Below are 14,517 nucleotides of genomic sequence, written 5' to 3'. Positions count from 1 at the left end.
GCATTTGATGATTCAGTATATTTTGACGTACGTTCACTGATATATGAAATGTATTGTATAAGTATAACTGCATTATATATATTCATGTTGTCACACAGTTATATTTAGTTTATTTTCCCTTACTAAGAAGTGTCTCACCCCCAAATATTAAATGATTTTCAAGAAACCCAGAGGGACCGGCGGGTAAAGGCCACCGTTGAGTCAGTGATATTTTACCCCGTTAGGAGGGTAAGCAATGTACTAGAATCAAAATTATTTTTGGTTATGGGATCCTAGATGTATTTTGGAATATTTTGGAGGAATGTAAATAAATACTTTATATTGGGAATGTAGATAACTCTGGTATTATGCTTTATGGATGAATGATTTAAATTTTATGTGTACTGCTGCTTAGGTTTCCGCTGTGTTTGACAGGTGTCCCCGTTACCCACGGGTTCGGATTGATCATTTTATTTATTATGTTTCATTTTATGTTAAGGAATTTGAGGACGTTACATCATCATAAAGAGATCCAGCTATCCCGCATAGGGGCTTTCACTCGTAGTTCAACTCTTACCTATATGATACTAGAACTCTCTCCCCTATCAATGTGGGACTTGAGTAAGGTACAATCTCCCCCATATCAATAGTGGCTGGCCATGCCACAAAAACATACCAACAAGCAAACTACTACCACTAGGCAGCCTCCTTCAGTATCAGCAATAGTTAGTGATCAATTTTATTAGGAGAAATTTTATAACTACTTTTGAAGAACCACATTAATTCCATGATAATAAATTGGAAGAGCAAGTATCAAGACCACATTTTAATTCCATGAATTTTCAATGTTGTTGAAGGAAAATATTTCCATAAAACAAAGATGAATTTGTTTCAATGTCATTTTTTTTAGTACAAAATATGGTCAAATTTTTGTAAGATAAGAAAGATCTACAAAAGGAGTTTCCAAAAATCTAAAATGGCACAAGATATGCTTTGCGGGTGCTGTCTTGCTGCATCATATTCAAAGAAACGTACCGAAGAATTATAATTTTTTATGATTAGTCATGTGTTTATAATTAGAAATGTGCAGGCCTTCTTAGATAGGTGCAATCACATGTACAGAATAAAATTAATAACATAAAATTAGAATTAAATTTTTGGGTCGTTGCATGGAGTCAATTTGTACTGGAAGCCTGTCACGAGGAATGCAAAATAAAGATGCCCATTCTCCTTGGCCCAACAGATTCTATTGCGCTATGCCACCCTATCTAGTCCATTGTTATAAAAAGGAAAATATCCATCGCAATCCAAACTGACACTAAATCAAAAAATTGAGTGCCTTTTTTTCTTGGTACGAGTATGCACAATCACAAATGTAATATACCATTTTTGCACTGACTATTAAATTAATGGAAATATATGGTCAAGACGCCTCCCCACAGTGCCAAACCATCAGGAGGTTTTGCTTCCACTTCGCAGATCTTATTTCAAGACAATATATGATGAGGTGATAAATTATGCTGTAATCAAATCATGAGTGACACAATCAGCTAGATGATTCATAAATTCCCCATATACGTTAATGTGCTTAAGAATCCATGCAACCAAACAAAAAACCAGGCAGCCAAACAGGGACATATTTCTTTGTTACTTTGTTACTTTGTTACTAGGGTGCCAACATGCAAAAAAGTAACTACGGGTGGATGGTCCACCCATAGACAATAAGATACCAAAGTAGAGCTTTGGGGCCAATCCAAAAATTTTAAAAAACAAAAAAAAAAGCGAACTTACAAAGAACAGAATGAACAGCACACCTTCAACTTTTCATGAGCTTCTCTGACAGTTTTCCCATCCTTTTTCTTCCTCCACCGATGACCATCTTTTCGAAAATATCGAAGTGCTTTACGATCAAAAAGGAACAAAGAACCAGCTGAAAAAGGAACAACATTTAGGTGAGGTTAGCAATTAGCAACTATCAACAGGGGATGTAACATGTAAGAATAATGATGAACAAGCAATGTTGATCACACTTTCTAAATTATTTGAGAAAACAAATGCTATAATAGCTTCCTACAAAAGATTTTGCACATAAAGGAACAGAAACGGAAATAAAACTCAAATGGTTATGACTATAATATCTTAAGAAGAAAAATTAAATGTTAAATTTCTATCAGAACCAAACTTAAGCACATAATTTGACAGCAAAACAAATCATTATGCAGCAAAAATTTTAAAAATATAAACAATATACTAGACCCCCCCCCCCCAAACTATACTTCAAAGTATTTTTAGAAATATTGCACACAGGAAAAATTCCTCATTTTTTTGCTTTAGTTATAGGTTAACTTACTAGACATATCAAACATGATGTTGTGCAGTGTACATGGTTTGCAGATTATATTTTATTAGATTGATGAAACTATAAGTAGAGTAGACAAGCAGAAGTGAGACAAAATATGTGAAATGCAATTTTAGTCACTCTAGGAAGAATAATAAAGAAAATATTGAGCTTGATGTTAAAAAATTCCTCATATTGATAGCTATTGGTACCAAAGATCTATTATGCAAGCTGAAGCGAACGTGAATACATTGTGATACATATTAAAGCAAGTTACTGTAAGATCAGGCATGCTACATGAATCATAACGTGGTACAACTGAGAGACATCATATCCAAAAAGCAAAAGTTGCATAAATGAAAATGCTGAGATGGATATGCACTATAACTCTAAAGGAAATGCCGTGTCAAACCAAAATACCAACAAGCATTAGCTCAGGTTGATGGGTCTTCTCAATTGGAGGATTGGTCTCAGAAAATGGAACGTCTAATGTTTTTTCATATTAGAAAAGATCTCATTCATTTTTTTGTAAAGAATTAAGAGTAATGCGTAAGAACCTGACCTTGGGAGGGGAACAACACAGAGAATGAGCACATCTGTGGTATGCTACAAATACTGCCATCTGTGGTACGCTACAAATGGAGAACCACCAATGGAAAACTTCATATGTTTACATTGTAGCTGGGATTTTTATTTTAGTTTAGGAAAATTTCTCATTATTTTAGAAATTTTGTTAATTTAGGTTTAGTTTGTGTATTTTAAGCACTTTAGGTTTATTTCGTAATTATATGTTTTAGTAGGGTTAATTTTGTATATATATGTTTTAGTTGTAATAGTGCAATATAAATACTTTCTTTGTAATGTATTAGAGACAGTTATCAATTTGAACTCAGATTTCCTAACTAGTTCTCCCTCTCCTTCGTGCAAACCTATCCAATCTCTCTGAACATCTGAGAAAGCATCCAGTTAAAATGGCCAGCTGCACCGGACCAAAGAGAAACCAAATGCTAAATCCTATCCAAAGCAAAGTACCAGAATTCTTCTTCCCTGAAATATAATCTTTGTGCGTATTGAGTTTATGTGCTTTTTTAAGTTTTAGGCGGATTTGGTTTCTATAATATTCATCGAATTGGATGGTGGTGTAAGCTTGGTTTCTTGCAACTGTTTCATTTTCCTTCTTTTTTCTTTTTTTTTTTTTGTATTTAAGGAGATTTTCTTATCCTCCTTGTATATTCTTTATTTCTTTCCTCTACAAATAAAGTTCTCATCTTCTATCAAAAAAGTCTCAGTTATAAATTATACAGTGCCTATTTAAATCACAAGATGGAACAAAAAGTGCAGTAGTTGACAGTTCTAAGGTAAGTTTGGTGGTTTAGTTTCATTGTAGAAAAATGTTAATTTAGGATAAAGATAAAAGAGCAGCCTTTTTAACAGATCCATTTTTTCTCAAAATATTTGACACCACATAACCACAAGCATATGAATAATTCATCAGCATGATAATTAATAATTTAATCTTAGGAAACAGTATGCTTCTTGATTATTAGTATCAAAAGTAGCAGTCTAAAATCTCGACAACGTTGATGCATATCTGACAACAGCAAAGATAAATTAAACATTAAACAGTAAAAAAAAATGCCATTGACAACCTGGAGGCGTAACAGGGGGATCTGGTGTCAAATGAAACGTTTGGTAGTTGCGAAGGATTTCACAGATTTCACTAGGACGCAGCCAGCGGTTTTGTGCTTCTTGCAGTATTTGTTCAAGGTCTGCTAAATCCATGAAAAACGACACAAAACAAGTTAGAGCTCACACGGTCCAATGCTAAGGCCAGGAGATGATAACATCTTCTAATCAGAAAAGGGACACATGATAAAGCTCAATGCACTTTAAAAAAAAAAACCGTGAAGAAGCAAATGATGACTGTTCATTTTACATTAGCCATCAGATTCAACAAGAAAAATTGCTAAGATTGTATGTTCATAAATATCCAACCCGAACCCGATTCATCACTTATTTCATGCAAGCAAATTGCTTCACAAGTGTTCGTTCACATGCGAGGTTTAGAACTACACAGTGATCAAATAAAGCAACCAATGAAATTAAAAATGCGACTTCGAAATCAACGCACGAAATCGATGATGGAACGACAGAAACAAAACATTGCCGTTAAAAATTCCAATTCACCAAAACCGAATTTCAAATTGAGGAATTCTAATCCTAGAACTAGAACCCCGCCAACTCAGAGCAATTGCGAGTTAAAACTGACCTAATTGCTGAGTCGAGAGATGTCTTCTGCTATCTGCCATCCCAAAGTACTGTTCCCGAAAATCCCTCAGCTATCATTAGCGAAACTCCGCCAAATGCTCGGGAAAAAAAATCTGCAAAGAGAATGGCTTCGCAGACGATCAAACCATCAACACATGAAGAAGAAGAAGAAGAAGAAGAAGAAGGATCATGATCGTCGATTCGGGAGACTGAAAAGCAACAAAGGGGCGTCGATTCGTGAAGCAAAAACCCCTAACCTCAGCGAAGGGAGCACACGAAGGAGGAAAAGAAGAGCGCTATAAAATGTGAGAGAGAAGGCCGCGAAGGTCAAAGTCCCTGTTCACACACAGAATGACAGGATATACGTGTGTCGCGCTGTGGTGTCGACGTGGCAATAGACTGGTCCACGTCATCAATTCCTCCACCGTGCGAAAATTTCGTCCCAATGGATGACTTTTGAGTCAACCATTATCCCTGCAAAAAATTTTCTTGCAAATTTTTTAAAAAATATATATTCTTTAATTAATTAAAATTATTTTTTAATGAGATTTTAAAAACCATGCAGAGAAAAATAATTATAGAACGTTTGTCTTATTCACATAATTAATGGTATAATAATTGTTTTATATTCAAATTTAATTGGTACCATGAATGTGCCACCTATTTAAATTTATATTATCATTATCTATATCTACATCAATATGATAAATATGTTTAAAAAAGTTATTAATTATCAGCAATACATGCATATCATATAAATGCAAACAATGAATGGAATATCTTGAAACGATTTTTAGGGTTGGACTTAATTAATGGTATAATGTAAAGGTTGATCCAAGATATTCTCTAGTTATGCTGGATATAGGTTCCTTTAATATTAAAACCAACTGTTGTAATCATCTGCATGGCTCCATTTTCCAAAACCTAGATCCTCCAATCTTCCAAATATTTTTTAAAAAAAAATTTATTATCATTATCATCATTGTCAATCACTAAAAACCGCATTATAATTGTTGACGCTCCTAATAACTTGGACAATAAATTTAAATTTTTAAAAAAATTTACTTTATATTTGAAGAGATCTTAGATTTAAATTTGTATCGAATTTGAATAACACTTGATGTAAAATTTTATTAAAATTTATCTAAATCAACTCAAATTCAAGCTCAAGATTTGAAATTTATACTCTCAAAGCATCATTAATATTTTTGAATGGGTGGAGTCGGTTAACTAATCAGCACTCGCCGGTCAAATACTCCCCAAAAATTAAAAATGAAGATGAAAATTTTAAGAGACGAGAAGATGGAGGAGGGAGAAGAGAGGAGAAAGAAAGAGGAAAAGCAGAGGAAGAAGAACCTCGCGTCCCTTTCTTGTTTCTTTATGGTTGGCTGGTTGTGGTGATGATGGACCAAAAAGAGGTCAAGACTCATTTGCAAAAACCTAAAAAGGCTTCTACCGCGTGAGTGAGCAGAATTGCCCACATCACTGTCATCACATTTCAGTCTCAACCGCGTTCTTCATCAAATCATAGCAGATCAGATTCACCAAAAAGCAAATTGTGGTTATGATTTGATGACGCTACTGCAGAATTGTTATTTCTTTTAATAGCATTTCTTTAGCAAAAGAAGAAATTAAACAACTGGTCAGCAGGCACAATCAATTAGCAAATCAAATAAAAAGTCAGCATGTGATGGTTAACAGAAGTATATGCGGTTTGTTCATTCAATTGATTAAAATAGAAACCCATTATCACAATTCAGAGCAGAGCCAATCCCACAATCATACAATATATAGCTAGCTAGGCAGGTGATAGGGGCAAAAGTAACATAAAGCCACAGATTTGGCACCAATTCCTCAGTGGGGATTGGATGGGAATGCCTTAATTCTGTGAAGTTTAGTTTTGTTCACAAAATTTGTTTTCCTAACTGTAGAATGATGATAACGTAAAAAATTGATAATTGTGAAAAAGAAAAAGTGCTGTCATCAAAATGAAAATGTCAATGCAAAAAATATATATATTCAACTACAACATGGAATAGATTATAAATAATTATTTGCGAATTTCACCTGTTCCATGTTTGATGAAGGGAAATAAAGCAAAATTTTGCATTGTCATTTACTCAACACTTTCTTTTGCAACCTACACAATTATAACTATTTCTATTACTTTGAATACAAATTCCACAAACCAAACATAATCTAATTGATTTGATTGTAAGGTATTGATATTTGGAACTATAGATTGGATGAATATATTACAAGTTAGTTCCATTCAAGATAGGAGTACCAAGTGTAAAAAGATATTTTTATTGCTCTCTCCTCTCTCTCTCCAGATCTTCAAAAGCTATTGTCATTGATTTCAATTACAGCTGAAAAGTCCCAGCAAGAGGGAAAGGACTGAAAGTAATTGCCTTCATTACCCAACTGATGATCCATGCCTCAGCCCCTCATTTAGGGAAACATCCTACAGACAGAAAAGGAGGGAGGGGGGGATGTTAAGTCAACAATTTACGCTAAGCTGGATCACCATAATAACTGCCATGGATCCCCAACAGTGTTGAGGCAAGTGAACCATTCAGGTGCAGTGCCGGAACAGATAGAAATTGAAAGTGCTGGAAAAGGAAACTTTTTCTACTAACCTTTGTGCAGACATATATATAATGGACATCCAGGTTCCTTCCAATAGCTGCCTCCACTGAGCTTCCATCGTCGTTCAATGGAACGGGATTTGTCAGCTCCCATTGATGTTCAGAGCTTCCTTCCAAACCAAGTTTCTCTGTGCAAGTAGTATGATCCAACCAGATTAATAGCAAGACTTACCTCTACCTAGTACCATGCTATATCCTGGCATTCTAGACATGACAGACCTTAACTAGTTCTAATTCAGCCAAAAAACAGGTGCTAATTGCGATATCAATAATCATTTATTCCACCAAATATATTACTGTCTGAACCATCTCATTTGGTAACCTTCTCATAGGAAGGAAAGTTGGAGAGAAACTTGGACATTGACATTGACCAAGCATCACGACAATAACATATTATGTCACCAGGAGACTTAATATTAATAGAGAGAATTTTTTAACTATAAGGTAATGCGATGCCACCCAAGTACCAAAAGACCCTCATGACAATATTCACGTAGTCCTAAGTACTCCGAACATATCTCACCAGATTTTATTGCAAACAGCCTATTATTTTCAGAAGTTAAGATAAAAAGGGCAGCCCGGTGCACAAAGCTCCCGCATATGCAGGGTCTTGGGAAGGGACAGACCATGATGGGCCTATAGTACACAGCCTTATCTTGCATTTTTGCAAGAGGCTGTTTCCACGCCTCAAACCCTTGACCTCCAGGTCACACAGCAACAACTTTACCATTTCAAAACTTAGGATATTTATTTGAGAGAGAGGGAGAAGAAGAAGAAGAAGAATGGCCTCAAGGCTACTGGTGGACATTATGAAATTACAGAAATGTAGTAAGAAACAGTTAAACAGGGAAGGATCAATTAGCAGCCTAAAGCTAAACATCTACAGCATGAAAGAAGAGGCTTGCAATCAACCTATGACGTGAAGTTTTGTAGTCCACAAGCATGTTTCTCTCAATAAACGCAGACGATAAATTGGAGCTCCATATGTAATCTGCAGCATTGTTTAAACTAATTAGGATCATGCAAGGAAATAAATGATATAACAGCAGAAAAGCAATTCAATGCGGGGTAAGGGGCAGTAAGAGAAAAGAACAGTTGAGATTTTCTGTCTGCAAAATATTAAGATGTAGTTACCAGAATATAGACTCCTTTATCCTTGAGCACCCTATAGTTTGTCATCAACTGCTTCAATATATGATGAACATATCAAGAAAGAAAAAGATGACATGCAAAATAAATGTCCAATGTTGTTAATTGTATCATCATACCTCCCAACCTCCTGAAGCATCTTAGCAGCATTCTGTTGTGAATTGTTTCCACACTACATACAAGAAGTTGCTATAAATAAACAGCTCACCACAAAGGCAGGAGTATAAAGCACACAGCACTCACCAAGAGAGAGTCCATAGTTCCTGGAAAAACCACATAAAACAGTATCATAAACAGATTTAACAACCATTTCATTACCAGTAAATAAAACAGCACAAATACACAAACTAAAAAGATCCTTTGCACATGAAATGGGGAAAAAAATTTAAAAAAATAATGAATGAAAATAAAAAAGAGGATACCTTTATCAACAATGGCATCAAAGGACCCTGCTTGAAAAGCATTCATGTCTCGGACATCCATTTCAAAATCTGCTTAATTATTAAGAAACTGCAGCTCCAATATGAAACTCAGCATTGAAAGGCAGCTGTCTAACAAAAACATAAGTTTTCAAATAGGGTAAGTGAGAGTACAGCTACCCTCTTCTTTGACGAAGAACAATATCCATCACTAGTGGTGTTGGCTTAATGGCAATTGGCAAGGGCTTATTCCCGTGTGGATTAGAGGATAGGAGGTTAATCCATGGTTCTTAGTGTGACCCAGTTTTAGCCCGTGGCCCTCGACTCGGACTTTGTCCATGATCACATAAATTGGCAGAAAAGGGTTCATGTAGCTGACCCTACCTAGTGGGACTTAAGGCTTGGTTCGTTATTATTGTTATTGTTTGGTCCTCGACTCAGGCCTCCAATTCAATACCATTATACCATCAGTGGGGCATGGTGAGGCAAGACTCAACCTCAAATGAAATAGCACATGTTGGCCTACAATGAAGTTCCAGGTAAGACCCATGGTCCACACAAGGTAGGCTTGTCCATCCACACACCCTCTAGGCATTGGTTTTCTAGCAGATGGGGGCTCCTACAATCACACTTAGGAATGGTTGCCACAAATTGGCCTTTGACAAGCCACTCTAACCTCTTTTTGTCCCACCTCCCCTCACCGTTCCAAAGAATAGCAGTCAATATCCAATGCATGCCAAATTGGATTCTTAACAAAATGGTTTGATTTTACGATCTAAAAAACAAGATGGTTGGTTTGACAAGTCTTAGGTCCCTTTTGGTAAAATTAATGAATCGGATTCAAACCCAACTTGGTAAATGATTAAAGTTGTTTGTCAAGAGAGAGATGCATGTGCAGCATGTTATGCAAGAATGGGAAGGATGAGAGATTTATCTAGACACTGTTTGAACTCTAACCAAATAAGAGGGCTTCAGACCTAGTTGAGATATGTCTTGTAACATTCTGAAGGCAAATCGATTCACTTAATGTGTATGAAATTAAGTAAACTGGTGAGATCAAACAAATGCCCCCTTACACTCTTCAATCCCTAGTGTTGAAGAAGCTATATGATTTGCAATTTTCTTTTCATATTTGAATCTTGCCTTTGATTCTATACACTAGGACAAGTTTATAATAGCTTTGGAGTAAAAGCGGATGCTATAAAATCAATTCTAAGCTAACTTGCAGTATCCAAAGACCAAAATAAACTTTGGAAAGAACTTTAAACTTACTTTCCTCCTAAAAATACTAGATTCAAAATCAATTTCCAGCTCAGCCTATCAGCACAATAATGATGGTGCAGTCACTTTCAGATTCAAATTAAATTTATATCTCAAACAAGCAGGAAGGACTGAATCCCCACCATGCAGAACTCATAAATTGCGATAAGTCTCAGTGGCTGGCATAACACAATATTGGGGAAAAAAACAGATAAAACACTGGTCAGTTTATAGAAAAAGATACATTTTAGTTCTGGCCGATCACTGTATTTCTTCTGCATATCCCCAATTACCACGGAGGAGATATCAATGTTGACGACATCTTTATAACCATCATTAACCATCCCTTCGCTGAAGGCTGTAAACACATACGACAAGCATTAATCCCCAATCTAGCAATCTTTTAGGGAAAATTTACTGGCTGATAGTTTGATTCAATAACACCTCGTTTGTGAGTTACACATTTAAGAAGGAAGGGAATGGAATGGGTTCCTCATTACTCATTATCTATCATTTCCTCAAACCCTATGAATTGGGGGATCTCAGGTGGGGAAATGGGGAGGACAATTTAACAATCACTCTCCTTCCCTCTAATAAATTTCATTTTCCGTTCAGGGCGCTAGACTGATAGACAAAAAACTAAAAAACTCGAAGAAAATTAAAAAGTCCGATTGCGATCGCTCCATTCCACGGGATCAGGGCAAAACGGAATTAAAAAACAAAAAAACAAACAAAAAAGATGTAGCATGAGCAGACCTGAGTTCCCACAGCCGACGACTAGGACTCGGTGGTGGGGAGAGACATAGAGCCGGAGGAGCGGAGCTAAGGAGGGATACTTCTGGTACCAATCGAAAGGCCCGGATTCGTTGGCGTAGCGGTTGTCCCAGTAGGACGGTTCACCGTACGCTTGCGTCGCCACCGCCGTTGCCGTCGTCAGCCCTGGCGTCATCTCTGAACTCTCGTTATCTTCTAATCTCCTGGCACCCGCCGTCGCCGTGAGTTGCAGTCACTGTTATTAACCAATCTGAGGGGCTAGAGGTTGAAGATGTCGCTGGCAGGGGCACTACGGTCATTTTACGCGTCCGTCCGAACCTAGTCGCTCCATCGGCGGCCATGTGTAGAGGTCCCTCCGCCACGTTTATCTGTCCACGTCTTCTATTTTAGCTCGAAGGTAATAAGGGAATTAAATTTTTTTATTTTTTATTTTTATTTTTTAAAAAAATTTAGAAATTTATTTTTAAATTATATGTGATATACCCCAAATATATTACCTACCATTGTTTGAAGGAAACTAAAACCCAACATTAATGAGGGCAGTTATCACGTAAGTCAACTATTTAGTCAGAGCAATTGATGTCAATGTCATGATGATCAGAGTAATCTACGCCAACCCTGTAATAATTAGAGTGATTCACGCTTGCACCATAATTCACCAATAAATGGCATATTTCATTTGGATCAAATTTCATCGCTATAAATGGAATTCAGATAAAAGGTTAAGATATCTCATTATAAACTTTACTTTACTGTTGCATAAAAAACCTCTCAAGTCAATCCCGACTTAGACATCGGAGAAATTCTCTGAAATACACCTCGAGTCCTCCAGGTCTTACTTATTTATTTCTTTTCAAGTGGTCATGATCAGGGATCGTGAATGTCGTTCAATTTTTTGTTGCAACAGTTGGCGTCGTCTATGGAAACTTCTTTAGAGGTTTTCTCTTTTAATTTTTTATCATGACTACATCAAATAATTGAAGGTCGATGCATTGGCTCGATTGAGATCGTCCGAAATGCAGCCGTCCAACACCTAGATGTACTCGATGTCGTCCAATCCATCATCGATCGAGACCCTACCCAGTGCAAACTCTTTATTCGCGGCCTTGGATGGGACACTACCATCAAGAACTTCCTCAATCTCTTCTTCACCTACAGTGACCTCGAAGAATCCATCGCAATCCTTGACAAGGTCACTGGGAAAAGTAAAAGGTACAAGTTTATTACGTTCAAGCACGTCAAAGGCGCTTTGCTCGCGTTGAAGAAGCCAAGTAAGAAAATTGATGGATGAATAACCAGGACCCAGCTTACGATATTGGGAAATTCCGGATCTAATGCGAACCCGACTACAATTGATGTTTCTATGCACAAGATTTATATAACCAACGTGCCTATTATCAAGGTATGATTTTTTCTCTATCATACAATAATAATTCTAAAAAAATAGATGACACAGGTTTAATGCTTGAAGAACTCCACCTTAATGGCTAATAATAATTAATAAGATGTTCAAGTTATTTAATTGATTGAACAATTACCTATGCACCAAATGCATAGTGGGGTCATGATAGCTGCACTACCAGCCAAATAAACAAAGTCAAGCTTTGAAATTCCAATGGGTTAGTCGAATGCACCATGGAGTCAGCAATAATGACTCTTGCATATTCATGCGCGCTACACAATAGTCTGAACAGTGAATTTGAAATTGCAATTGGAAATTTGAGTTGAAATTGCAACACACACCTAAATTGCAATTACGCAATTGTAATCGGCAAAACCCCAAACAACAAAATCAAGCTCCTTAATGACATTCTGTCAACCACTTAGAGCCCAATCAGTGTTGGGAATAAAGAACAAATTCCCGAAACCTGTGAGAAACAAAATAGAAAAAAAAAATAACCTCAAAGAAAATCAATCACACGCACAAGACAATATTTACGTGGTTCGGCAATTTTGCCTACGTCCACGGAATTGTAGGGATTTCAATATTATCAGGAAGAAAACACAGAGAGTGCAGCGATATAATGCTCTCCCTCTCGCTCTCACGCAGGTACAACCACACCAACCCTAATCACCCGAAAGCAATCCCTTTTATATGTTGCGCCTAGGGTTCCGTTCCGAATGAGCTCCAAAATTTTCCCGGGGGCAACCCCACGAGTACAGCTCCTTCGCTCCATGGACTATGCCTTAGGATAGAAATCTCTAATTAAATAGGGGTCGGGTCGGCATCCAAATTAAAACACAACTAGACTCCACAAAAGCCCAACAATCAGCTAAACAATTCACACCATAATCAAAACAAACAGTAACAAAATCACCGTCGTCAATGGTAGACGTCTCACAGATCTCAATCTCAAACTTCAATATGCCACTACACTCACAACCCCATGTCCAAAAAATCCAACATGGGACTCACAGATCAACTGGGATACAATCGAATAATTTGAGTTTATAAATCCCAAAAATGACATAGACGACACCAAAATAGTCTTCGAAATCTATAACACTGCACACTCACCTTCAGTTCCCTTTGCCGCAAATGATCGAACACTTGATGCATACACGTCCAAACCCTTTGAAACAAATCCACCCCGAATCGATTTCGAATCCTAACTGATATTGAAAATACCAGAACTCACATCTTTAACTCTAATGAAATCAAAACTGCAAGAACCTGTTGAATTGAACAACCATCCCAGCATCATAAATTGCCAAAATGTTACTAAATATATAGCCCAAAAAATGAGAACAACTCATTAAGTAAGGAAAAATAGGCTTAACTGACGAGCAACGTTCGTGAGGTCAAAAGATTGCCCAAAAAAAAGCACAACTCATTAGGCAAAGAAGAATTAGCCCAACTGACGAGCAACGCTCATAAGGACTGAAGACTGCCCAAAAAATGAGCATAGCTCATTAGACAAGCAAGAATTGGCCCAATTGACGAGCAACGCTCGTAAGGCCAGAAGATTGCCCAAAAAATAAGCACAGCTCATTAGGCAAGGAAGAATCGGCCCAGCTGACGAGCAACACTCGTGAGGTCAGAAGACTGCCCAAAAAATAAGCACAACTCATTAAACAAGCAATAATTGGCCCAACTGACGAGTAACAATCGTGAGGCTAGAAGATTACCTAAAAAATGAACACAACTCATTAGGCAAAGAAGAATCAGCCCAACTGATGAGCAACGCTTGTGAGGTCAGAAGATTGCCCAAAAAATGAGCACAGCTCATTAGGCAAGGAAGAATCGGCCCAGCTGAGAAGCAACGCTCGTGAAGTCAGAAGACTACCAAAAAAATAAGCACAGCTCATTAGGTAAAAAAGAATCGGCCCGACTGATGAGCAACGCTCGCAAGACAAAAAGACCGCCCAAAAAATGAGCACAACTCATTAGGCAAGGAAGAATTAGCTCAACTGACGAGCAATGCTCGTGAGACCAGAAGACTTGCCAAAAAATGAGCATAGCTCATTCGGCAAAGAAGAATCGGCCCAATTAACGAGCAACGCTCGTGAGGCCAGAAGATTGCCCAAAAAATGAGTATGACTCATTAGGTAAAGAAGAATCAACCCAACTGACGAGCAATGCTCGTGAGGCCAAAATACTGCCCAAAAAATGAGCACAACTCATTAGGCAAGGAAGAATTGGCCCAAATGATGAGCAACGCTCATGAGGCTAGAAGACTGC

General features: G+C 37.2%; 2 protein-coding genes across 4 annotated transcripts in view; both read right to left on the bottom strand.

Moving 5' to 3' along the window:
* Positions 1-4,914, bottom strand: part of LOC131151683 (calmodulin-binding transcription activator 3-like) — a 57,639-nt gene extending 52,725 nt beyond the window's left edge. Inside the window, exons 1-3 of one of the 3 annotated variants that reach the window (XM_058103023.1) lie at positions 4,587-4,914; positions 3,967-4,089; positions 1,794-1,909 (exon numbers count right to left, since the gene is read on the bottom strand). In XM_058103023.1, coding sequence (XP_057959006.1) covers positions 1,794-1,909; positions 3,967-4,089; positions 4,587-4,626 — 279 coding nt within the window. In that variant the 5' untranslated portion in view covers positions 4,627-4,914. Of the gene's footprint in view, positions 1-1,770; positions 1,910-3,966; positions 4,090-4,586 lie in introns of those variants that run through there. The other 2 variants (XM_058103024.1, XM_058103025.1) reach the window with 2 other exon arrangements.
* Positions 4,915-6,764: 1,850 nt separating this feature from the next.
* LOC131151684 (uncharacterized) lies at positions 6,765-11,211 on the bottom strand. Its single transcript, XM_058103026.1, has 9 exons — positions 10,818-11,211; positions 10,306-10,419; positions 8,805-8,873; positions 8,626-8,645; positions 8,502-8,554; positions 8,368-8,398; positions 8,146-8,224; positions 7,225-7,361; positions 6,765-7,049 (listed from the first exon to the last, which is right to left on the bottom strand). Exons 1-9 carry the CDS (start codon positions 11,008-11,010, stop codon positions 7,002-7,004), a joined length of 744 nt encoding a protein of 247 aa, XP_057959009.1. The 5' UTR covers positions 11,011-11,211; the 3' UTR covers positions 6,765-7,001.
* Positions 11,212-14,517: the final 3,306 nt, after the last annotated feature.

The sequence above is a fragment of the Malania oleifera genome, chromosome 3 (assembly GCF_029873635.1).
Source record: "Malania oleifera isolate guangnan ecotype guangnan chromosome 3, ASM2987363v1, whole genome shotgun sequence".
NCBI lineage: Eukaryota > Viridiplantae > Streptophyta > Magnoliopsida > Santalales > Ximeniaceae > Malania > Malania oleifera.
Note: the sequence above shows the minus strand (reverse complement) of the source record. Positions and strands in the feature narration are given on the sequence as shown.

What these genes read in the sequence shown, in the direction of transcription:
- LOC131151684 (XM_058103026.1), bottom strand. Translation starts at nt 11,010, where the DNA reads ATGACGCCAGGGCTGACGACGGCAACGGCGGTGGCGACGCAAGCGTAC. An exon ending in GAACTATGGACTCTCTCTTG is followed by an intron (nt 8,555 to 8,625) that starts GTGAGTGCTGTG and finishes TCTTGTATGTAG; the next exon opens with TGTGGAAACAATTCACAACA. An exon ending in ATATATATGTCTGCACAAAG is followed by an intron (nt 7,050 to 7,224) that starts GTTAGTAGAAAA and finishes TTCTGTCTGTAG; the next exon opens with GATGTTTCCCTAAATGAGGG.